The sequence below is a fragment of the Serinus canaria genome, chromosome 3 (genome assembly GCF_022539315.1).
Source record: "Serinus canaria isolate serCan28SL12 chromosome 3, serCan2020, whole genome shotgun sequence".
In the NCBI taxonomy this organism is placed as follows: domain Eukaryota; kingdom Metazoa; phylum Chordata; class Aves; order Passeriformes; family Fringillidae; genus Serinus; species Serinus canaria.
This window is the reverse complement of record NC_066316.1, coordinates 87,763,933-87,789,314: the sequence shown is the minus strand read 5'-3', so window position 1 is coordinate 87,789,314 and position 25,382 is coordinate 87,763,933. Positions and strand designations below refer to the sequence as shown.

The window sequence follows — 25,382 nt, the reverse complement described above, 5'->3', positions numbered from 1 at the left end:
ATATTAAAAGTATTTATCATGATCCTCAAGAGTACAGATAACATTATGCATGGAAAACTGGGATTTAACGTAATTGCTACAAATATTTCAAAGCAGTTCTTTCTGCATTTATCTATATGTAAAACAGGAAGAATAATAAACATAAAACTAAACTCAGCAAGATCAAACTTTGTCTTTATGAAGCTGTATGGAGATAAATAAAAGACTTAGGAATGTAAGTCATTGTTCTGAAAAAATATAGATGGGAAAACACATCAATGTGAAAATATATTCGGTCCCCTGAATTGCTGTAAGCAATTGAGTTAATTTACTTTAATTTCCTTGTCTCTCTTTTTTTACCTCCCCATCTCTCACACATGAATGTGCTGCTTTATTTCTTCCCGTGTTTATTTTTTTAAAGAAAACTTATGGCCTGTTGCACAGGCAGGGACATTAGTGCTAGGACTCATCCTGACAATGCCATTCAGGATTGCAAAGGCCATGTGCAGGAGAAGGGGGTGGCACAGTTGGGTGCAAGGTCACACAACCAAACCTCTTGAGAGATGTGAGGCACAGGGCTGTCCCTGCAGTGGCAGACACAGGACACTGCCAACAAGCCCCAGCTTGCTCTCTGACCAATGAAATACAAGTGAGCTGAAATCAAGAAGAGTTTGGCACAGGTCTGGATGTGAAACTCGGACTTTTGGGTGTGAAACTGGCACTACTGCAGACAGAGGGGATATTGCAGCTGAGTCACTTGGCAGCTTGATTCTAATGCATAATACATCTGTACATAACTTTGTTTACTTTGCTGGGGTATTTAAAAAACCTGACAATATTCCACAAACAAAAAATTTAAACTGCTTTCAGGTAAAAAATAACTACTAAACATTTACAAGTTGACAAAACAGAAAGCTTATTAACTTTTTCTCTTCCAAGGGCTATCTCTACCCTTCCCACATTGCTCTCTTGCCACTTCTTTGCCTTGCCTTCTTTAAAGTTTCATAGTCTTCCATTACCTTCAACTTAAAAAGAATAAAGCTGAAGCACTACCTCAATGTTTTGCTCTTTGGAAATAGCCTAATTTTGTAGAAAGAAAAGAATGTGTCCCATCTTTTTAAACCCAGCAGTGTAAGTCTTACAAATGTCCTGTCAGAACTACAAAATATCTAAGTCAGTTTTAACATTACATTCAAGGGAGGCGATAAAGACTTTTAATATCACCACTGTGTTACATCAGTAATAAAACAACATCTGCTTGAGGTCTGATGTGGTTCTTATGTGAGGACAATGCAATTTTCTTAACTATCAGCTTCAGAGTATGAAATTTTTAACACAGAGCTAAATTGCCCTCTTGGCTATTCTGTTTTGAAGATGTCATCACTAATCACATGGAAGCATTGTATCACTCCATGAATTGTGCTAGTAGGAAATACTTGCATTGCTGTATCTTGTTGAATACTTGCATTGCTGTATCTTGTTGAACCCCTACAACCACTCCAACACCTCACTCTTCAGACTGGAGCTCTAGTCTAAAAATTAACAGAGAACTATATGGAGATTGCATATGAATTTCATTTGCTTGCTCAGCTAAAGACTAAGAGTGATTTATTCCTTGCACTGGTCATTGGCAAAACTGCCAGTGGCTTCAGCAGTACAAGAAATGCACTTGTGAGACTCTGAAAATGTTAGAGAATATCTTATGGACCTCCTTAAGCATCGAAGAAGAACAGTCCAACAATTTTCAAATTCTATTTAAATTACAAACATTTAAAGTACTCAAATGAGTGTCCCACTTTCCTGGTTGTTTTAACCTGTCTTGGTCTGTAACCAATCTATGAACTTTAATTTGTCATCAGTAATTAATACAGGTTTAATGTAGGAAGATATGATAATCTCAATTTTATGCCAATTTAAATTTTCAGATTTAAAATAAAACCTTGTGTTCCAATATTACATGTGTATGAAGAAATGTAAGTATTTTTTTCATTTAATACCAAACATATTCATTAAAACAAGAATATCAAAAAGATCAGACACTTCAGCTTGGTTTCTATTAATAAGCACACAAACTTGCACAAATTTTTTTGTATTTATAGCCTTTTTCAAGAAATCACAGACAAATAAGTTACAGAATCAACGAGGCAGACTTTTTCCAATATTTGCAGTCTAAAGTTTATAGTCCAAAATTTGTCTCTGAGAGACAAAAAGGACATGAAGTTTTTTTTTTTTTCATTTGTTCAATTTAGGATTTTTCTCTCCCAGGGAACATTTACTGAGCAAAACACCACCAGAGCAATCTTCACCAAGGTCTTTTTTGTTGCCATTGCCTCAGGGAAACACTGCATAAGAAGTGGTCAGGAAATAAATGTGATGCTCCTGTGACCCAGCAGTTCCTAATGGCTTATTCTTGACTCCGATGACAGTCCAGGTCTTGTACCACTGAAAGCAAACTCCAATACTGAATAACATCTACTTTGTGCAACATCCTGTGTCCCCTTTTAGAAACTGACACGGTGTACATGTGAGTATCCAATTACACAAAAATAAGCTGCAGTAAATTGGGCTCTAGCTAAAATACTGGAATGCTGTAAAAGTCTGCTGACACAAACTCATAAGTAGCATTTTTACAGAAGTGCAACTAAAAAATTTACAGCTGCCATGAGGCCAGAAACAGGCTGCTTACTGAGAAATAGAAATTACTTCTCTAATGAGACAAAAAAGGTCCCGTTCACATACTCCTACAGTGCTCAGGCAGAAGATGCAGAGAAGAACTGGAACCTGACTGGAGAAGTCAACAGAGTGCCCTGGTGCCCAATCTTCAGACCTAGATTCTGAAGCACAGGTCAGAACTTACAGGCAGCACAATTGACAAGCCATGTCTCTAGAGAAAAGATTTTTCTACAACTTGAGAGACTCAAACAAGGTGGAAGTCACTGTTGCAGAGACGAGGAGCTGCACTGCCTCATATATGGGCAGGAAGCAGTAATTTGGTGGGTTCTGATACTGCTATCTTTTTCCAATATAGATATCTTTTTCCAAACCAAAGAATGGTTTGGTAGTGATGCTTTGTCTTTACATGCTGCATGAAAGTCAGCAGAAAAATAAAAAGGTGGTTCAACATCCCCATTTAGAACATGTAATGATCTGGAGGCTTATTCAAGCATGACTTGAGAAGGCAGCAGGTTTTATATCAAAGTGAACGAACACTATTGACTGATTTGGTCATAATTGCAAAGTAATTTTACTTGAGCTACTTGAGCTATACTCCTCTTAAAATGTATGTGATGGCAACTCCATTTAAACTGCAAGCCTTACCAATGTGTAGAAACATTCAGGAAATGAGTTACAAATCAATCTTGAGACTTTGGAAGTGACTGTGCATCTTTCGGGGATAAAAGAGTTGGACATTAAATAGCATGGGAGTTTAAAATGCTCAAGAGACAGACATCCCTAGTCACTGTGCAGAGAAAAAACCAAGGAACTGGCTAACACAGACAGACTTAATGCTCAACCATGAATTGGAGCAATATACCACACACATATCTTTCTTTCTCTCTCCACATATACATACAGATTACAAAGCTTTCAAAAATCTTACCCTAAGCCTAACTCTTCTAAGCAAGGTCAGAGTGGTTACCCACCCAGTAAAAAAATGCTGAGCTGTTCTTAACCCAAAAGGAATTGGTTAAAAGGCTATTTTCTCTGCAGCAATACGGGCTACATACTTGAACCAGCTCAAAAATTCAGAGAGAGATGTCAAAGACAACATTGTAAAACTCTGACATAAATATAACGAACCACCTTTGTAAGGAAAAAAATCCATACTGCAAAGAAACAAACTTAAGAGAAATGGAAACAAATGGATTTCCAAAATTTTATAGCACAAACTGAAAAAGCCAGGGACTACTCTGCTGCAGATCATTTGAAACTGCATAAATTTAAGGAAAAGAGGCAACTGCTGTTTCTAGCCAGGTTCCAAACCCAAAGTTATATTGGGAGATGCCTGTTAACACAGATGAGCTTTCTGATATATATGGAATGATCTATCACAAGGCATCTCCTGGATTCAGTATGCAGATAGGGTAATTTGAATATCAGGAAGGGAAGAATTTATCCCAGTGGGGCCAGTTAACTCCTTTGGCTCAATGGTTTCATATTTTTGAGCTTATTTCCACTTCAGCCAACAAGCCAGACAAATAGGTAATTAATGGCAGCTGCAGAAGCTATTAGACAGAAGATGCTCCTGTCTGCCAGGGATGTGGTGCTACAAATGATCTTGGGAAAGACAACAGTCCTACCGTCTTTCCCAAAATCATTTGTAGCACCACATTCCTGGAACACAGGCAAGAAGCATAAAAACCAAAACATTAAGGGATATGACAAGAAAATAAGAGGTTTATGACTCCCCACCTAGAAAGACTCCCACTGAATCAACATATTCTTTTTGTGCTCGATGGAGGATAAATGACTGAATGCACTCAGTTTACTGTGATATCAAAATATACAAATTTAGTTCAAAGGATGTGGCTGAGAAGCAGAAAAGAAAACTTGTGTTTTTCTAGGGGTTGCACTCTGGGTTACAAGGAGTTTTCTGAAAAAAAAAAGAGAGGGAACAACTTTCTAGAAACAAGCTGATCTGCACAGATCTGTGAAACATAAGCAGGGACAGACGATGCGTGGACATAAGACTCCTAAGAGAAGTATTGGAAAAAGCATTTTTCATTAATGTCTCATCCACTGACTTCTCACAAATTGATTCTATAGGCAATTCTAAGTTTAGATGGAAGAATAGTTTCAAGAAAAATAAAGAAGAAAGTCAAAGGAATGAAAATTATGTGCTAGAAGATGGTAGATGGAAGCTTCCCAAGGACTGGCAAGCCCTGGAGCCTGCTGGTGCTGGCGAACGGGCACACGTTTGTGTCCACGTGAGACTGGAACCCAACCTGTACCCAAGATGACTGCTCTAAGCAGATGAAGACTATGGGGTCACATATGCTGCTGATGAAATAAAGGTTCCTCTGACAGCCTTTCGGAACACCTACTACTGAGCTGCCAGTAAAGTCCTCTCTTTTCTGACTATATAGTAAGACTTGTCTTCCCAAATGTTGCTCTAACCATGTAATCATGAGACTGCAGTTTAGATGGGAGACTCAGTAAGGTGAATAGCTTCTGAGAATAATTATTCACCTCTAGCAAAAACCTAAACAATTGCAATACTTAATAGAATCAGTGAAAGTTTATAGAATAAAAGGTATTCTAAAAATTACTGGCTGTGATCTGTATCTACCTCAAATTGCCTCCCCTATCAGGGAAAAAAATTACTTTACAACTCACTAGGGGTGTTACACAGAGGTATTTTCCAAGAAACTGGGGTGGTTGAGCAGCTGGAAGTTGTAGAATACAAGTAACAGTGATAAAGTTGATCTTCTCTTTTAACCTGTGCCTGCCAACAGATTTACGTTTTCTCTGTACAAGGAGAAAGTATTTTATTTAGAATGTTTTTTTCAAGTAAAAACCTAGCTTTAGATTGTGAAAGCCTTTGGCACCTTTTGGCATGCTCACTTAAAGGAAAAACATAGAATGCAGATTACAGTAGCATTTAAAGAGTTAACATCTTTTTGCCATTTTGGTCCTTGAAGATTTCAGTTTCAAAAGATGGGGTGGTCTGCTTTTTGTTTGTTTCCTTTCCTTTGCGTTTTTCTTTGTTGCTGGTTGTTGGTTATGGTCCTTATAGCCCTACAGCAGTTCATACAATGAAGCTGAAGATATTAAGGAAGACAAAAAAACTGTGCTGCAGCAGAAGCAGTGTGCTCTTGTAACTTTTGCTCACATCTTGAAGGCAAGCTGAGGGCCCAATCCTGCTCTTGATCATAAACCTGGTTTGTGGGGTGAAATGTCTGTAAGGTTTTGTGTCTGTAGACATAAAAATACAAAGTCTTTACGACTTTTAAACACAAAAAGAAAATCTAACAGAAAAATACAAAATGGGTGAGCAGCAATTAATGATTTAAAACTACTCTTCTAGCTGTGATCTAGTTTTCTAAATTAAATGCCACTCATTGCTCTATGTTTCCCCTAAAGATCTTCCAGCTGAATATGATAAAAGGAGTACTTCAAGGGAACAGAAATACTTGACTAAGAAATTAACATTTCAGAGATTTTACATAAAGTCCAAATCAAAATTCCCAGCAGGTTGGAAGTAAATCTAAAAGTTATCTTTTACAAAACTAAATCGAGTTTTTATAGGAATTCCCAAATTTCTATCTCCAACTCTAAGAGCTGAAACCCCTGGCAAAACAGTGAGCTAAACTACCATTGCCATCAGCCAGAGCAAGAGAGCTCACAGGCACTGGTGGAGTGGCACCAGTGCAAAATGTGGTGCAAGGGACCACTAGGTGATTTTTGGTTGGTTTTGTTTTGGGGTTTTTTTTAAACCTTCTAAAGTCTTTTGTAACTTCTTATTCTTGTTGAGAATGCTGACACTGTCACTTGGAAAAAATATTGCGTATGTACCTTTACTGCATGACCTTAAACGTTTTGACAGGTATTGACACTCAAAAGCTTTTAAAACTCTGGACACTAAAGACAACACCTTTGATCTCACATTTCAGTGAGGCAATAGCACTGGGGAAGAATAAACTCCAATGCTTGGACCAAAACATCCTACAGACAAAACCTGCTACATTTTTCTTCCCTTTTGGGCTATCTGAGCATAATTTATAGCTTTTTTGAAAAAAACAATGAAGTCAAGAGAATCCTTTTAGAAAACTAACTTTCCACTATTAGGACACTATGCCCATGGTAGACACGACCTAATGAAGAACTACATTGTGCTTCAAACCAAAAACCTATTGGGCATTATTCACATTACATATGGACTTAATCCTGTAAGATATTGAAACATGTATTTAAAGGTTGCAGGATTGACCTCACAGCATGCAGAATTTGCAGGGAAGAGACCAGTGCACCAGTGCACACTGCAACTATCCCATATTTTCAAAATATTTTTTAAGGCTCCCACATAACATAGCTGCTAAAAACCAACCTAAAGCCAACATGCTAATAATTGCATCTCAGTAGTTTCACTGTGTGCTCATTTCAGATCTTTTTAGTTGGAAACAAACTCTTAATGCTTGGTTTTTCTTATAAAGAAAAGGTAAGGAAACAAATTCTGTTTAACTGGAAAAGCTGTTGTCCAGTGACAGTGAACCTTATTTGGAAAGCACTTAACCCACACAATAAAGAAAGGCATGTAGTTTGACTGCAATTATCTCCTCTTTCCTTAAGAACTAGTTTTAACAAAAACTGAAACTTGAAGAAGGCAGCAGTTAAAAGTGCTCAGTGGCTGATAGAAGACTGAGTCTCAGAAAAGTAGTTAATGTGGCTTTTCAAAGCTGCAGTGCAAGTTTGTTCATTAGTTTTCGACATGAATCTTGAATAACAGAATCCTTTCAGTAGCCAGGACAAATGACACAAGTAAGTGCAAGCTTAAGGAATGACAGAAATGGGTAATAAACAGATAGTGTGCAGAATAGGAAATAGTGTTAATAGGATTTCTCTAGATAAAAAAGTTTTCAATTGGAATGGCAAGAATACATCAGTCTGCAGAAGATTTCATGGAAATACTGTGACTTATATTTTTCTTCATGTGTGTCTGACAGCTCATGTGCTACTACAAAAGTCAATGTTTTAACTTATTTTTAATCTAATAAATAACCACACTATCAGGACACTAATTTCCAAATCCTACTCTATGTAAGTAAAACGTGGTTCAAAAATATGTTTGGAGCAAAGACAATGCGACCCCCTTTAGTTTAAATAACTGATCAGTCTTCCAAATGTCTTGCAGGTGATGAACAATGAGTTTTCAGGGAAAGATATGAAGGCTAAATAACTAGTTTTCATTTTTTTAAACATAATGAAAAGTAAACAAAAATCATTCTTTGTCTAACACTTAATACATTACTAAATCATAATTAAAACATTCTATTGTTCTTAGGTTATTCTGCTCTTCCAAACAGACTCCTTTAGGTCACTTAAAAATGCTCTTAAAAATAGAAACAAACCACTGATGCAGTTATACTTGGGCATCTCTTCAGTAACATCTAACATAACTTTATGTGACATAAATTAGCTCTGTGGTGTTCTGTGCACAATTGGAGCTGTTCATAATACACGTTTTAGGTAAACTGCATTGCCTTTTCAAGTTAATCTATCCTGTTCCCACACTGTAGGCACAGCAGAGACTCAGAAATCTTAAGTCACTCTTAACAAATCTTCCCTGTTGCTCTGAAAGGAAACAGCCTAAAATCTTGAGCCTCTAAAATTTATCTACAGGTTTCTTACAGAAGATAAGGAAATTCTGAGGAACAGGCATACCTCTGTTGATATAATCCATTTCCCAGACACAGAAACTCCCCCTCTGTATGACCAAAATTCCTGACTATAGCAAGAGCAATTCATTGTTGAGCCAAGAACTTCCCTGTTGTCATTCTGGCACTAAAAAACCTCAAATCAGCAGATCAGTTCTTTTTGAAGATTTAAGTATCTAGGGATCTAGGGCATAAATGTACTCAGCACTTTTCAGCAGCAATTCTGTTTCTGCTTCTCTGATGCAACTCAGCATCCAGCTGCAGCAGACTGGAGGAGAAAAGCACACGTGCCTGCAGTTTGTCTAGAAACTGCCATGGCTTATGGCACAATATAGACAGCTTTAAGGAAATTCTAGTTTCTAGAGAGAAATTACATTGATTTTTCTTGAATACTCCTGCAAAACAAAGATCTATCAGCCAACATACATAAACTGATTTCTTTTATGGTTCAAATAACCCACAAAGAGCCTCCAGACTTTGGTAATTTGTATTTAAATCAGTAAAAAAGTACTGCATAAATGATACTAGTGCACTTGTTTTTTGACAAGAAAACTGTTTTAACCAGAGCAAGTTGTTTTTTCCTTAGCAATATAGCAATTCACACCATTATTTATGCTCACAGTCAAACATGTTTTCTTTACATTTTATCAGTATCTCAACCTAAAATAGCCTCTATGAAATGCTAATTGTAACTATTACCCATCCCATAATTACTCTCACACTCTTTTGCCAGGAACTGGAAACACTGATGTGCATGGATGAGAAAATTCCTACCTCTCACTGTAATTGCAAAGGGATTTTGTTTTCTTTTGAGTCAGTAATGCCTAAATTGGATTAAGATAAATTGCTTATGAGCCTTTCTCTACAGAAATCATGACTGCTTTATTTAATGCCAGTTTATCCTAGAACTTCATTTTTTTTACATCAGTCTCATATGAATGAGTCTCCATGAAGCTCAATTTCAGATTATTCTTAAGGACTATAAACCTTGTGAAGACCTACTCAAATTTTGCTGACATACTCATGAGTGAATGTAGTACCTGTCATGCTGGCACTGTTCATTATGATCAGATGAAAATCAAATTATATGATCAGAAGAGTGACCAATCTCAAAATCAGAAGTCCTAATCTGTCTATTATGTGTTTAAACTTGTTTACACTCCCCTGTTTGGGCAACTAATGCTCTCAGCTATAATAATGTGAGTGGGTGGCTGAGAATGGAGCAACTGGGCATCAGATGTAGTACAAAGGCAAATTACTGCTACTTAGCAGGACATACATTCTTTCATCCAGGGAAATATTTATGATTCCAGAAGTTAGACACAAGTAATTAAAATATTTTACCTGTCAATACCTGGAAATAAAATCAGTAGTGCATTCAGCATGCATTATCTTATAATCATAACTGAAGTGTCACTAAATGTCTGACAAAAATGTCATAAAAAAAACTGAAAAATTGAATATAATCCATGTGCCTAATTTGTCTAGTTTGTGGCCTTATATTTTTTAATATTGCTATTGCAGACCTCATAATGTCCATGTGATTGCTGATACATATTACCAAGACCAGATAATGCCAACCAAAAAATCCTGATTGGTCTTTCCTTTATTTTGGCATATTATTGCTTTCATAATTTTAGCTACTGAGATTAATGACAGAGGTAACAGAAAGGAAAGAAGAATAATGTATAACATTACTAGAGGCTATATACAGTTAAAATATAGTGAAATTAGGAGTCATTATTTCTGTGCTGACCATAACACTGCTGTTCCACAGATTCTAAAAGACATCACAATGCAATCAGTATTTGTTCTTTGGGTCAAATATTCATGAAAGCTTCCTTATATCCTGGTTTTAGCTGGGATAGGACTAATTTTCTTCCTAATAAATGGCACCCTGTTGTGTTTGGGATTTAGTATGACAATAATATTGATAACACACTAATGTTCGGGTTGTTGTTACGCAGTCCTTACCCCAAGCCAAGGACTTTTGAGTGTCTCATACTCTGCCAGTGAGGAGCTGCACAGGAGCAAAGCCAGGAGGGAGCAAAGCCAGGACAGCTGACCCAAACTGGCCAAAGGGATATTCCATATCACAAAGCATCATGTCCAGTATATAAACTGGGTGGGGAACTGGTTGAGGAGGAGTAACAATTACCTGCAAGTAATTACTTAGGGGCATTGACCAGGCTGTAATTCCAAGCACCTTTTTCTTTTTTTTTTTCTTTATCTATAGTGCATTTTGTTATCGTCTCCTCGAACTATACCCTGAATAAATATTCAACATTAAAAAAAAAACCCATCTCTAAAGAAACAGAAAACTAAAGATTAAACACATTTATGTACACCAATATTAAAGCAATAATATATACAAGCTGTACTTTCACATGAGAAAGAGACTTCTCTCAGATCAAATGAACTTTAATCTGGTTTCTCTTTTAGGTGAATTACTTAAAGAACAGTGATACTATAGCAACTGTGAAGGTCTAAGCAAGGTTGGCATAGCAAGAAAAAAAATTATATTTAAGCAAATGATGTAACTTGAAAAACACAAAGTAGCCTTGGAGTCAAGACTCTATTATAGGCCTTTTAATTGAGTCATTAATAAACAGACAGGCAATCTAAGTGTAACACCTAAAACAACAAATGTTTCAACTAATTGCAACCAGAATCCAGACACTGTACCTTAGCTTTATCCCTCATGGATCCTTTTCCCAGGATGGACATTTTTGCACCTGTTTCTTCTTGTAACCTCTTTAAAGAGTTTCCTCTTGGTCCAAGTAATTTCCCAACAAAATTGAACTAGAATGAAAATAAAGAGAACTCTTTTAGACCCACAGGTACTTTTCCAAAAACTTAATAAACATGATGACTAAACAAGAAAATTTTGATTTCCTTTAAAAGAAATATTCCTACTTAGCTTTGAGCCTAACTGACAGAGATACAAGACTGGAGAACCAATATATTCATTCATCTAGTGTGAAAGACAGTAAAAGCATTAATGGTTTATTTGAACCCTGGGAGGCTCCTCTCTAAGACTAACAGGCCAGGGGCTGCTAGGTTAGTGAACTGCTAAACAAGATATTTGCTCATGAGAGGCACTGGTGAAACACAGAGAATGCCTAGGTTCTTTCCCAAGTTAGCCAGCTTTACTTGCAGGTAGTATATCCTGCAAAGTTAGAGCTTTAAATTTTTGGGATTTGATGCTTTGCACATCAACTTGAAAGTGCGTGCTGGTTTGTGTATCACCTTCAAATACCCGTTTTGCCAGCACCAGAACAAATGACAATTAAGAGATCGTGGTAGATATTCAAGGACATTTTCTAAAATGAACATGGCTTTGTCTGCCAGACTGCTAATATTCCTAAACACTGCACACTTCATGCTACACATACAGCAGTTTTTTCTGTATGAAGAAGAGAGATGTCTTTAACAAAATCAGATGACAGAATAATAAATAAATGAGGTGTTAATATCAAGTTGACACAGAGCAGCAAAAACGGGGAAGTCTATTAAGTAATTTGTTCATTCTGCAATCAACAGACTCTTCATTTATTATTTCCAACATCTTTTAAAATGCTATGATATGTGGTCTTCAGAAGTTGACTGGACATCATCAGCACTTGCTTAAAATGTTTTGGAATTATGTTCAAGTCTGAACAGATAGTATTCTGGTCTGGCTTTCAAAAAAGAATGAGCCCCACCAAAGCAAAAGGGGTGTCATTGTATCAGCACTTCCTTGGTTTTATTTCAGAGAAAAACAACATAACATTAAGAAATATCAATCAAGAAAACGTTGCTGTCAAAAATACACACAAAAGTCTATCAAGATGTTATAATATACATTGTTTTGCACTACCTTCTATTTTAAAAATGAAAAAATGGGGAAATATTCTTGTTTTCACTTTAACCAACAAAAACATAACAACACAAATGCATCAGCCATGTTAGTAACACCCAAACTCTGAACCATGCCAGATGCTCCAAATCCCAACCTTGCTTTTAGTCCAGTGCCTTAAAAATAATTTTTAACTGCCTTCAAATACTGGGTAAACTATCTAAGAAAATAGTATGTAATCACAGGAAAATAAATATGTATGGTAAATTCTACTGCCACCTAAACCAAAAGATAATGTGCCCATGGAGAAAGTAGTAAGTGGTAACATTTTCAGGAAAATTTAGCATGATTTGAAGCTCCAAAACTAGATCTTTCAAGCTGGTGTGTTTTTACTTCTTTCCAACTCTACCTTTCTGATTTAATAAAAGGTATCAGCTCTTCAAAATAGGGGGTGATTTCGAGTCAATGTCCCAGTCAATGTATCAACAATCCTATGTCTTCAAACTGTTGCTCAGCCTCTTCCACAGAAAACTTGGCTTAGAAGAAGTTGCTGGCTTCAAATTGATTATTCAATTTTGTATGAAAATAAACCAACGAGGAAGAAATGGCAAGAACTGAACTTTAATACTAGAGAGTAGACCTAATCTATTGATAGAAATAAGATTTGAAAAATCACCCATTAATATACCCATGGATGTAAGGTTTATTAGGGATGGCCGAGCAAACAGCAGACCTCTTGTTTCTCTGCAGGGACCCTCTTACCTGTGGAAGGGAGGATGTCACATGCTACACCACCAAATCTTTTGTGACACTTACAGATCACCAATCAGACAAGAACCATGTCCTGCTGCATCCTTTCAGTGTTTCTTAATACTAAGAAAAGCTACCCTTTCAAAGATTTAAGAACTGTAACATGTAACTTTGCAGGAAATTATGAGAAGGCCAAAGCCTACCTTAATCCAACCAAAGCTTGAATACATTTGTTCTCTGAATGGAATAAAACTATTAAATTACACTCTGTGAAGATTTATGTTGAGCATTTATATTTAAGCACTTCATAAACTGTATAGTCATTACCTTGACATATTGCTGCAAAGGAGCAGTATGGCCAGCATAGACCATGTTATGTGCTAAGTGGATTTTAATCACTTCACAGGAAATAAGTGGCTGGGGATTTTAATTCTATTGATTATGTAGCAGGCAGACACATTTCATCCACTAGCTACAAAACACATATCAGGAAGGAAGCAGTTACTTACAACTGAGAACTGAATTGCTCTTAGTTTGCTTTTGTCTAAAATTGCAGAAAAGCCACGGCACTGTATTTGGCATCCTACTGTTATGCTCAGTCTTCTGAAGAAAGTCTGAAGCCACTGGATATCCTCAGCACAATCTATAATGCCAAAACTCCCCATGGTCTGAAAGTACTGGTAGAATAACTTTGACTCAATAACTTGTGAAAAATTAAAAGAATAGGTAAAAGAAGCACATAGGAAAGAGGATGTTTCAGTGAACAGCCCAAAATGTAGGAAACACAACTTCATTCCTCTCTTTTTTTTTTTAATGAAGATATGCTGGGCAGAACCAATTTTAATACTGGAAAGTTTAGGCTCCAGTTAGAGCCACACACATGCACACACAGCCTGAGCACAGAGAAAGTGAAGGAAAATGTGGAAACTCAGGCAGCTGGACTGCATATAATGGTGAGCCTTGCCCACAAACGCACATTCCTGGCGCAGCAGCTGTAACTGCAAATGTTATTCTGCAATCTCAGATCCATTCCAATTCTGCCAAGCATACAAGTTTTCTCCAAATAACAGTAGCTCTAAGTCTCTGGGATAATATCTGGTCATATTAGAAGAGGATAGCTAAGAAATGCTGACATGTAGAAGAGAGAATATTGAAAGAAAGCTTTCACTGTTAGGGAGCAAACAAACTTCCATTTGAAAAATACTGTTGTGTTTCTAGATGTTCTTATCAGGGGCTTTAACGTTTCAATCATGTTTATGAGCATGATGAACAAGCTAGGCTTTCTAGCTTGCAGAAACCCTTCCTGGTTTATGGCAGAGATTTTTTATATTATTTTCTTAGATTTTTTTTTTTTATCATTTGTCTGGGGGAGATGCTGCATGTCTTCAGGGGAAAATGATCAGGTGACAGCAGGGGATGCTTTATTATAATCAAATGCATGATGTTTTGTGTATCAACAACTGTGAAATAAACCTTCTCTGCAAAATAAAACCTGACAGAGAATACAGCTTAATAGATCTTTCCTTTATCTACAGCTAGTATCTCCAAAATCTTCCCCAACCAATATATACCCACAGTTTCAGCAGATTTTATCTGCATCCTGATTACTTTCACACTTCACACAAGCAATCACACATTAAGGTGCCCAAAGCCAAAGCTCTGGCTCCCCATTTTTCATCAAAAGTTTTTGTTGTAACTACCTCAGGACAACATACCACAGGTATAACAAATCTAAGGGATAGTTTACAGCATCAGCATTCAGGCCTCAAGCTAAGTACAATGACTGGTAGAAAATGCATGTTTATATTTAGAAGAATATTTGTTTCCCTAATTGTTGCAGCCTGAATACATTTCTACTAGAACTATGACACTTCTTACTTTATAAAAATCTAATTTAATAGGGTTTTACAACCAGAATCAAGGAATATGCTTACCATTCAAAAAACACATTTGTGTCATTGACTGTTTCTATTTTATACACAGATCAGTGTTCACAGCAGTAACAAAAGCCAGATAACTAATGAATGGGATAAGACAAATGTTTCCAGCTGTAAGATAATACAGAACAAAGCCCTGAACTGGGGGAAGAAATTAATTTCTTCTAGAAGCGGCACACCAGAAATAGCCCTGGCTTGACAACATGAAACAGGTTTATTATTTCTCAGTGTTTTGTTCACCATTGCTATCAGCTCCGTTGTGGAGAGACAAAGTGTCATTCCATTTTCAGAGCTACTTATCTTCACAAAATCCTGTCCTTATTCATGGAGAGCGGGATGGGGGTAAGGGTGGGGAAGAATCTTTCTAAATTCTGTCCTGTTCTCAGGAAAAGTGGAGAAAACAGAGACAGTCATGCCTGAACAAAACCTTACTGTTTGAGACCTGCCTATAATTAAGGTCCTATTTTAGGACTTCTGACAGCTTATTTAATTTAGAACAGCATTTATTTTAAAAGTATCTCATGTTTTGATATGCATAAGGGACTTCATGTTAAGGAAGTACTGGACTACTATGAACGCAAATTTTATTTTTCTCAACATTTTGTAAGCATTGTATTACAATGCCTGTAATAACAGGCTTTAACTTTTGGTCAGCCCTGAATTGGTCAGGCCTTTGGGCTAAGCATTGTAGGTCTTATCCTACTGCAACTATTCTACTGTGGGAAATGGGAAGACAGAAACTTCCACAGACACAGGAGGGTTTGATTTGCAGCCTTGGAAGAAGCTTGGATTGATACAAAATTAAAGTATACAGACATTAAGCAGAAAAATTATAAATTTATGTTTCTATAGTTGTAAGTAAGAATATGCCTTAAGTAAGTGAGAAACTATTGATAAGATGGTGAAGGGTTTATAATGAAGGGGTATAATTGTACAGAGTAAGCTAAGAGTACAGATGTTCTAATAGAAGCATATGTCTGTATGTGTGATAGTAGCCATTGGATAAAAGTATCCATTGAAGTAAGTAAAGGTGATAGGTTAGAACAGCAAAATAAATTTTGTGGCAACTGTCCATTGGATTAGAAAGTTATATATTGTCTTGTAATGAAGAACTCGTGACTATTTTGAGCTATGGCAGACTGCTTGCTCTCTTAAACCTCACAGCCTCTGGGACTGATGTTTATCTGAGGAGCAATCAATCAGTTTTAGCCCAAGTGTCGTCCCATTCCTTCATTAAAAGTGGTGAAAATAATATTCTCTACTCTTCTCATCCTCAGCAGTTTCTGCAGAGCCCAGGTTTGTCTCCCTCTATATGTAGCTGCTTACCCCATTCAATATCTAGCACTTCTTGGCTTTAACAAAATGAATTTAGTGTTCCAGATAAGCATGCAACATTATTTTTTTATTACAACTATGTGATGCAATGCTTGCTGTCTCTTGAAGAGCTTTCAAGACACCTCTTTGGTAGGACTGAACTTTGCAGAGCTCTACTTTAGCAGAGCATGTCAGGAGACAGCAAATACCAGAAGCAGAAAGGGAATGTATCCTGGAGATCTACTCCAAAGAATGTGTACTACTGCTGTCTTATAGTCTTGTATCAGAGAGATGTCTCTGCAGTAGTCCCAGAATCAAAGGAGTAATGGAGAAAGCTGCCCTTTCCTCCAGAGCTCACTGGGTCTCATCTCTCTGTTAGGCTTTGAACAATAACTCAGTGCCAGGCTATGCACAGAAAAATTAAATGTTCAAAGACAAAATACAGCTTCTTGAAAACTCCAGGCCAAATTAATTTCAGGTTTAAATCAATGGAATTGCTTAAAGAATAAATTAAATCTGACTAACAAAGTTAGAATTATTAAAGTTACTGTGACTAGAAGATTTACCTAAGAAATAAATGGGTTTTTATTACACCTTTTTTTATCTTGAGAAGTGCTGGGAACTCGTATTTATGACATGCTAAAAGAAGATGCTGCAATACTTGTCTGGCTATTTACTAGCTCATTGCAAGCATCTAAATCTACAGTGAAAATATATTTTTGGCATAACTCCATGAAACAGATGGTCAGCAACTCCAGACAAAAATCTCCTATATAGAAGTCTACATTGAGATAGGAAAAATACCGCCTCACTTTCATTTTTAGCAGTTTTCTGTCAGAAGTCTGGCAACAAGTTGTGGCATTCAAATACAGCAATTTAAATAAGTTTTAAAATGAAAATAAATTTTGTGATAAAAAGGAAAAATTGGCATCTGATATACCCTTCTTCAGTTAAAACTTTCTTAAGTCAGGAAAATTGGAGTGGCTCTTTCTCTAATACATGCGTTAGAGGTGTCATTTATTAAAATCTGCTAATCTGTAAAACACCCAAGCATTTTATTTTATGTGGTTCTGCTTTTAAATCTAAGGTGAGGTAATTGGAACAAATTAAAGCTGAGCATCTATATTAAATCCTCAATTAACAAGTTGTTACTTGCAAAGGTTTTATTATTAAGTTGCAGAAGTATCCAGAGAGACTCATTGTACCAGGCACTGCACAGCCATGCAGGAAGACATGATCTTGACCCTATAGAGCTGTCAAGTCTGTTTAAAAAACCCAAACTAGACCTCACTGAATGTATGTAGCAACTATTGCTTATCTGGATTGTGAAACCACTGCTATTAAAATCATCAGGCTCAGATATCCAAAAGGGTATTCATACTCAAAGTAAGTGCAGCAGCAACAGCTTCTGCTGGCAGAAAAACAACACCAGAGCCTGCTTTTTGCAACTCAGAAATGAGAAAGAGGATCCTAAAGTTCAAGGCAAGGCTGGATGGGGTTCTCAGCAACCTGATCTAGTGGAAGATGCCCCTAGCCACAGCCAGGGTGACTGGAACCAGGTGATCTTTAAGGTCCCTTCCAACTCAAACAATTGTACAACTCTATGTCACACTTTATCTTTGGCTTTTGTCTTTCTCCTGCAACCTGGGTTAGTACACTGCTCTTCCTAAGGGTGCCCCTATTTGTCCAGCCCAGCTGGGGCAGCAGTGAAGGGCCAACAGGAATGGTTCTCAGGCTTCTTGAGCCTGTGCTGGGGATAGGTTAGACATGTCAGCAAACTGGCCACCAGTCAGAGGTCCTGACTGATCCCAACCTCTAAAAGGTAGGGAAGTACTTTGATGGCCCACTGCTCCCTGCTGGGAAACTATTCAAGAGCAGTATTTTTAAAAACTGCAGAGTATGCTAAGCTAAACATGTCTTTCCCTTGTACTGGATTTGTATTTTATTGAATGAGCAAGAGGATTCTTTAGGACACAAAGCCACCTGGCTTTTAACATTCATTCTAGCCAAGCTTGAAGTAGTCAAATTTTACCACTTATGGGAAAATAAAATACAAAGTAAGTAATAAGGAATTCCTGGAACTATGTGTCTAAGACTGGCTCATTTGGAAGACATTATCTAAAATGGTATTTATACAAATGTCAACAATTACGGCTGCAGAAATGCACCACTGAGCTTTTTCCAAAGTGTACAAAGTTTATAATGAACACACTCACAGGTATGGAAGTAGGTACCAAAACTACAACACTTAAAAGCACAATCAACATTTGGCTAATTGGGCTTATTACTCCCACAGATACCCAATTTACCGGTCACAGTAATAAACACCATCTGCTCTTTGCTAACTGGCAGCAACCTAACAACTTTTTTCTAACTTGAAGAGTTTGCAATGTAAAAGAATATCTAAAGAAGTAGTAGTACAGTGGGACTTCCATGTACATCATCTTACTCTTACTGAACTGAATATGATTTCCCATTATGTGAAAGATTTCTCTTTGCCAGATGATATATTTCCCAAGATAAGCTCTGAGTCAACAAGAAACAGGATAAGTTAGGGTTGAATACCCAACCATACAAATAATGTATCTTTCCCATGTATGTTAGTGGACTACTCAATGTAGCATAAAACACAAATTTCTGATCAGTCAAGGAAATATAGTAAGTTAATTTGGACCTAATGTGTTAATGGGCTGATTTAACATTCATGCATATAGTATCTAATTTTGTAGACACCATTGTATTAAATCACAAATGGTTTATGTTAATATATTAAAAACTCTGTTAGTCAACTTGATTTTGCCTTTTGCTAATAAAGTAATTATACTTACAATAGCATTTAAGTATCAATTTACATACACTGAGCACTATGCAAACAATTTTATTGTTAAGTCACGTCCATAATCAAAGCAAAGCATTACTTTGAAGTGACTGACATATGCAAACCACATAGCTCTGTGGAAATTAAACAAGCCTGTGAAAGCACTCCAAAATATTTTATGAAACTCTGGTTCCTTCACCTTCCCCTGCTGCATTTTCTACACTGCTTTTTTTTGGTCTTTGTTACTAAGGGCAAATTCAATGAGATATTTTTTTTTCTTCCTTCCATCTCATTATGTTCTACTTCTACTGCAGTTAGAGAAGAAAACCAAGTATCCTTCAAGATTTTTAAATGAGGTCTTGACTGCTCTGAGAAGGTAAGGCAAAGAAATATTTGAAGAGGAGTAAAGCATCCCAAAATAACAATAACAAGAAAAAACCAGTTAATAGACTTAATTCAATGACTCAAACTGCTGCTGAATTCCGTTCCCAAATAGCTGAGGAAGGACATCTGTCTGATCTCAACTATAATTCAGGTGAAAATGATACAAATCTAAGAGAACAGATATTGTGCTCTATTCGTCCATTCAGTCAGATGTGACAGGACAGAACACAAACTGGGACAACGCAGGATAATTACCATTAAGTAAATTGCCATTGTTTATGAGCTGATTCTCAAAAGATACCTCCTGTAGCAATCTGTTCAAAGAGCAGACTGCACACTAACTGAATAGACTCCTGTTTAATATATTTTTTTTTCTCACAGTGATGACCTTATAGAAAGAAAACAGCCAGCAGTACCTCCATTATCTGGCAGAGAGCTTTCCATTGGTTTATATAGGTGACATACTGGGCTCAGAAAGAGCATGTCCATTCTCCAAACTGGAACTGCCCCAACTTGCATTTTAACATGCAGACCAGGGGACCTGCAGAGCCTCCTCCTCCACAGTACACAGGGCTAATTGCAATAGTAAAAATCAATGGAACTGATACCTGATTTTGCATTTCATTTAACTCTGCTGATTGCAAACCAAAACTTAAAACATATAGAGTAATTCCTCTGTAGTTTGATAGCAATGCTACAGATTTGCTCACTGTAAAGAATCAAATGTGTTAAATAAGGACACAACAAACAAGACTTTTTCCCCCCATTATTTCTGGTTGTTGGAGAGTGTCCAGAGGAGGCCATAAAGAAGATCAGGGGACTGGATCACCTCTCCTGTGAAGAGAGGCTGAGAGAGCTGGGGTTGGTCAGCCTAGAGAAGACAGGGCCCTGTGAGTGACAGGACAAGGTGGAATGGCTTCAAACTGAAAGAGGGTAGATTAGGATCAGATATAAGGAAGAAATTCTTCACTGTGAGAATGGTGAGGCAATGGAACAGGTTGCCCAGAGAAGCTGTGGATGCCCCATCCCTGGCTGTGTTTGAGGCCAGGCTGGATGAGGGCCTGAGCAATCTTATCAAGTAAAATCTGACCCTGCCTGGCAGGTGGGCTGGAACTTCAAGGTCCCTTCCAACCCAAACCATTCTATAATCCCATGACTCTATGATTTGTAAATGTTCATAATTTGCCAAGTTGAAAGCTCATAGCACTCTCTATGTGCAATTCAGAATATCTATTCATTCTCCTTAAAAAAATAGAAATCACAGAGTTTTATAGTATTTGAGTATCAAAAGAATCCAAAAACCTGAGTCTCATTTGTAATACTCTGCTGATGGTATTCCCTTGAAAGCAACATACTGTGCTTCAAACTTCATTAATGTAGCACAGGGAAAAGCACTTGCAGGACAACACCTTGAAAGACCAAGACATGGAGTATGTGACAAATGAGATGGCAAGCATGAGCTGGAAGGCCTGAGTGCCTTTGAATAATGCAAGCTGGAATACCCAACAGTCCTGCCATTGCCATACAAAAACTCCTGGGTGAACAAAACTGTGGTTTGGTTGCCCCTACTAGATAAAATATTAAATGATCTGCTTTTTTTTTACTTGCACCTTTTTTTTTAATTCCTGCACCCCAGGCTCAGATCTGATTCACACTTAAAAGAATACTATGGAAGTAATATTGAATTCTCTAACACAAGATTTAGAAATGCCTCAGGTGTATTTCATAACCATCTGATTTCAACTTAATATTTATTCCATCATAATTACCTTGCTTTAGCACATCTAAAACCTTCAAGAAGGATGAATTTCTTTGTAAAATACATATTAAAGAGAGCCACCAATATGAAGGCAGTGAATATGTTCAATTTTTTTCAATGCACCTTGTCAAGACAATACGTCCCAAGCTCCAGGTAGTCAAGGGAGCTGGGAGTCCTCTCCTGGAGTAGTTAATGTGACACAGCCATCCCCAAATAAGAGATTTGGTATCTAGGAAGATGATTCAGGCTTTGAAACTCACTTTCACAGTGGCACCTGACCAAGTTGTGAGACTTGTGTCTATGTACTGAATTTCAAGCACATCAGTCCCTTTCCACACCCTTCTCTGCCTGGAGCTGCTCTTCATCTCCAGTTCAACTGCCTCATTCCCTCAGTAACTGTGTGAACTTTGGTATCTCACCCATTTACATTTACAAAAAGTCATAAATTCCACACCTAGCTCAGTGTCTAGGTCTTGCAATAAACAGAACAAATTCTAGTCCTCCTGGGAACCTGCATCTTCCAGTACTCTTCCATACTCCTTCAGGAAATCACAGCATTCAAGTGTTACAAATGAGGAAATGTTTTGATTTGCAACTCCCAGCATTTATACTCACTTTGTGTCTACAAATGCAATAGCTACTGGAATGAACTAAAATAATGACAGCAAATATGTGACAAAAACCTGTGAAACAATAAGGAAAATTAGCTTCTAACAGACACTGAGGAGAAATATAAGTGCAAGTTTACGTGGAACATTATATTCTGTGTAAATCTCAAAAGTGCTTTGAAGCTTTTTTATTTGATAAAGACCATTATTGTCTCAAACATTAAGATTACAGCAAAGTAGAGGAAGCAAACTGATTTATTCTTAAAGGTAAAAACTAAAGATTTGTTCCATGTGTAATTTACTGGCAATGTTTTCCCACTGCAAATTTATTTACAAAACAATTCTACTCCTCTTAAAACTGAATACACCTGTAAATAATATTGCATCAAAATAAGAACAAACCAGTGCACTCCAACCTGCAGCAACAATGGAATCAATGGACAACTACTCACTCATTTAATCTTCTCCACTTAAAACACTATACAATGATGCTGACAACCGAGCAAATGCATCCTCACATTGATAGCACCATCTCCAAAATCACAAAGTGGTATATATACTTACATCACTAGATTAATATGAGAAACTGCTTTAGAAAAAGATTACTTATTTTAGAATCAGTGCATAACCTCAAATTTCATGTAAAGCATTTAAATTCATAGAGATTTGCCTCAGATGACAACTTTCACCCTTGCCATGTCTTCTCTTATGCCACGTGGCATTCTGCATTTTTTGTAATTTCAGCAGAAAATGGGTATTTCTGAGTCTATTGTAGGAGTGCAATTTCCAGACCAAGGTTTGTCAAATGCTTGTAGATGCAGAGTATGGGCATTACATGTTTGGTTATTCTTAGGCCTGTACATCACCCACTTAGAATAATGGAAGCAGCTGTCTCATTAATCTTTAGCAAACACAAAAGAAATTAACTCCATGCTTGCTAATAATCATGGATGCCCAAATCCTAAAGGGGCTTTCAGCTGATGAATTCCAGGGTCACAGCAGTCAAGCCTGGTGAGCCTAGAACTCCACTATTCTCTCTGAAATGTCTCAGAATATTTATAAGCATGACATGGACAGAGACCTGAACTGGAGGCTCTGAGGAGAAGTGCATCCTGCAGACCCCATACATCTGTGCAGACTCCAGACACACACTAGCAGCAGCAATTTAGAGTCCTTACAGTAGAAAAAGTGAGACAAGGGACACAGGACAGAACTTCCAGAGACAAAATTCTCAGGTCATTTGAGAGCTGAAAGCTGTGACCTGCACGGCAGCAGCCTTTGCCACATCCTCACTACGGCGAGGGCAGACTCAGAGAGAAGGGGATGCTCCGAGGCAAAGCTCCAGCCATGGGCTGAAACAGTGGGGTCAGGAGGAAGAACTGGGAGACACCTGGAAATGAGACAATTCCAGGACAGGAAGAGGCTGTACAAAAAAGAAAACACCTCCTTTGAAGTACAAGGGATCTAGCTGATCTCTAAAAATCAAAGAGATGACATAAGCAGGGTATGGAATTACATTTAACTCAATTATTAAATTCAAGAAAAAGATGTTTTTAAATCCAGCGTTGTATTAAAATAAGGAAAACAACAATGACCACAAACTATTAGCCTAAAAAAACAAAGTACAGTTTCCACACAGGAAGCAAAAGAAAACTTTGAGGAACAACTTGAAGAAGTATAAAAAAAGAAAATAAAATAGTATTCAGAGACTTGGAAACCAGACAGCGAGCTGATAGGGCTAACAGATGTTCAAGGTATAAAAGGAGGATTCAAGAAAGATAAGGTCAGAACACAAAAATAAAATACTTTCTCTCCATCTGGGTTCATAGTGGAGGAAACTGTGACAGGTGGTTGGGAGGAAGACTGCAATAAAAATTTTCTAAGAACTTCCAATTAAATTACTACAAATCAGAATAAACAGCGCATTTAGTGAAGAATAAAATAAATTCATTAGGTAGGTAAAGTGCTGAGAGGTGGCTATTTTAAAGGGAAATAATTTCTCAGGCATCTATGAGTGTTCTCTAAAGAACAAACTAACCTGGACTAGGTTAGAAAGTAAACTGATAACCAGACACCTGATTTCCAAAAGACCAGGATGACATGGTGTTAGAAAGAAAGGGCCTCTGATGGAAACAGAAAGTGTGTTTAAATACTGGTGAAAAATTGTAGTAAATCACCAGTATTCACACTGGAAGGAAGTAATTAGTTGAGTCTTTCAGAGATCCAGTAGGAGACTGAAGCCAGGGAAAGCAATGAACAGTGAGAAAACAGACTTTACTGATGATGCTAAGCTAAGTCAAGGTTCTGAAGGCTGGACTGGCTATAAAAAATTACATCTTATGGCACTTGGTGATAAAATTACAGCTGAAATACCATGTAAATGAATGTAAAAACATTAAAACACGCTCTACCTTTACAAACAAAATTATTTGCTGATTCTAAGTCCTTGGAAACTGCCTCAGGAAAAAAAAAACTCAGGGGAAAACGAGAGACCCTTGCAAGCAGCAGTCTCAGAACCAGCACAAGATTGCTTTCTGCACAGCAATCCTCCTAATTTGAGTTTTAAGGATTGACCAGAAGATTCACCAGAAGAAACCACCCTGAGCTCAGGATAGCCTTGGCAAGTTGGGGTAATATTCTGGAGATGTGTCTCTGCATACTTTGACTCTATTCCATTTTGGCTTTAGTGACAGCTTGCAGTGTTGGTCACTGCTGGAAGAGCTAAATGACAGCATTAGTCAGGCAGGAAATGGATAATAATGACATTTGCAATATTTTGCAAGAATTTGAAATAGTCAGAGATAGTGAAGCAAGTATTACCAGCTTTTTATAGATCACATGCTATGTTCATTCAGTGTCCTGCCACCAAAATACTATGCAAAAAGTATTAGAAAAAAACAAAACATGCCAGAATTTTGTTCGTACCGTATTATACTGAAAAATTATTTATATTTTTATGCAAAATTTTATTTTGAGACATAATATTATACTCTAAAATTTTAGGCATACATAATTCTCGTATTTTAGTTTGAACATAACTGACTGAAATTTATTTAAAATACATTTTTGAAGTACCTTTTGATCCAAATATTAAACACTAAAGATGCACTTTTGGCAGCACTCTGGAGTCATACCTAGAGATTCAGACAGCAATTTATAACAGTGATGGCAATTAAATAAATTATATTCTTCATTTCAATAAATTATCATCCCTGAAACATTAACTACAATCCCTCTATGGTGGCATGCTTTCTTCTGCCATTCAGGAAGAGATATTAACATGCATTTTATTATCTCATCCAGATAGAATATGACAAACTCCTTGAGTTTCTTCATACTGCAGCATATAAAAATAGACTGAAGGCCTAATCCTACTCCTCTATTTCTCCAGGAATTTCCATATTTTTAGGACTAAGAAATGGATGCAATGTAATTAATAAGGATGTCACAGAATTATGGCTCAACACTCTGGTTCTCATACAACTCACACTTGGTCTGCTTCAGATGGAAAAGCACAAGGAGAGTGAAGAATGGGTTTCTCTCTGTGCTTTCCTATTGATTTACTAAAACCACAATGATTATTGATCTGATGTATTCTTTAGAGGAATTCATCTGAAAAA

The 25,382-nt window shown here is 37.1% G+C and overlaps 1 protein-coding gene across 1 annotated transcript in view; it reads right to left on the bottom strand.

Annotated features, from left to right (window-relative positions):
• The window catches only part of KHDRBS2 (KH RNA binding domain containing, signal transduction associated 2), a 307,309-nt gene that overhangs the window by 190,425 nt on the left and 91,502 nt on the right, over window positions 1-25,382 (bottom strand). The window contains exon 3 of the mRNA XM_030235769.2: window positions 11,040-11,156. Within this exon, the coding sequence (XP_030091629.2) occupies window positions 11,040-11,156 (117 nt within the window). The remainder of the gene's footprint in view (window positions 1-11,039; window positions 11,157-25,382) is intronic.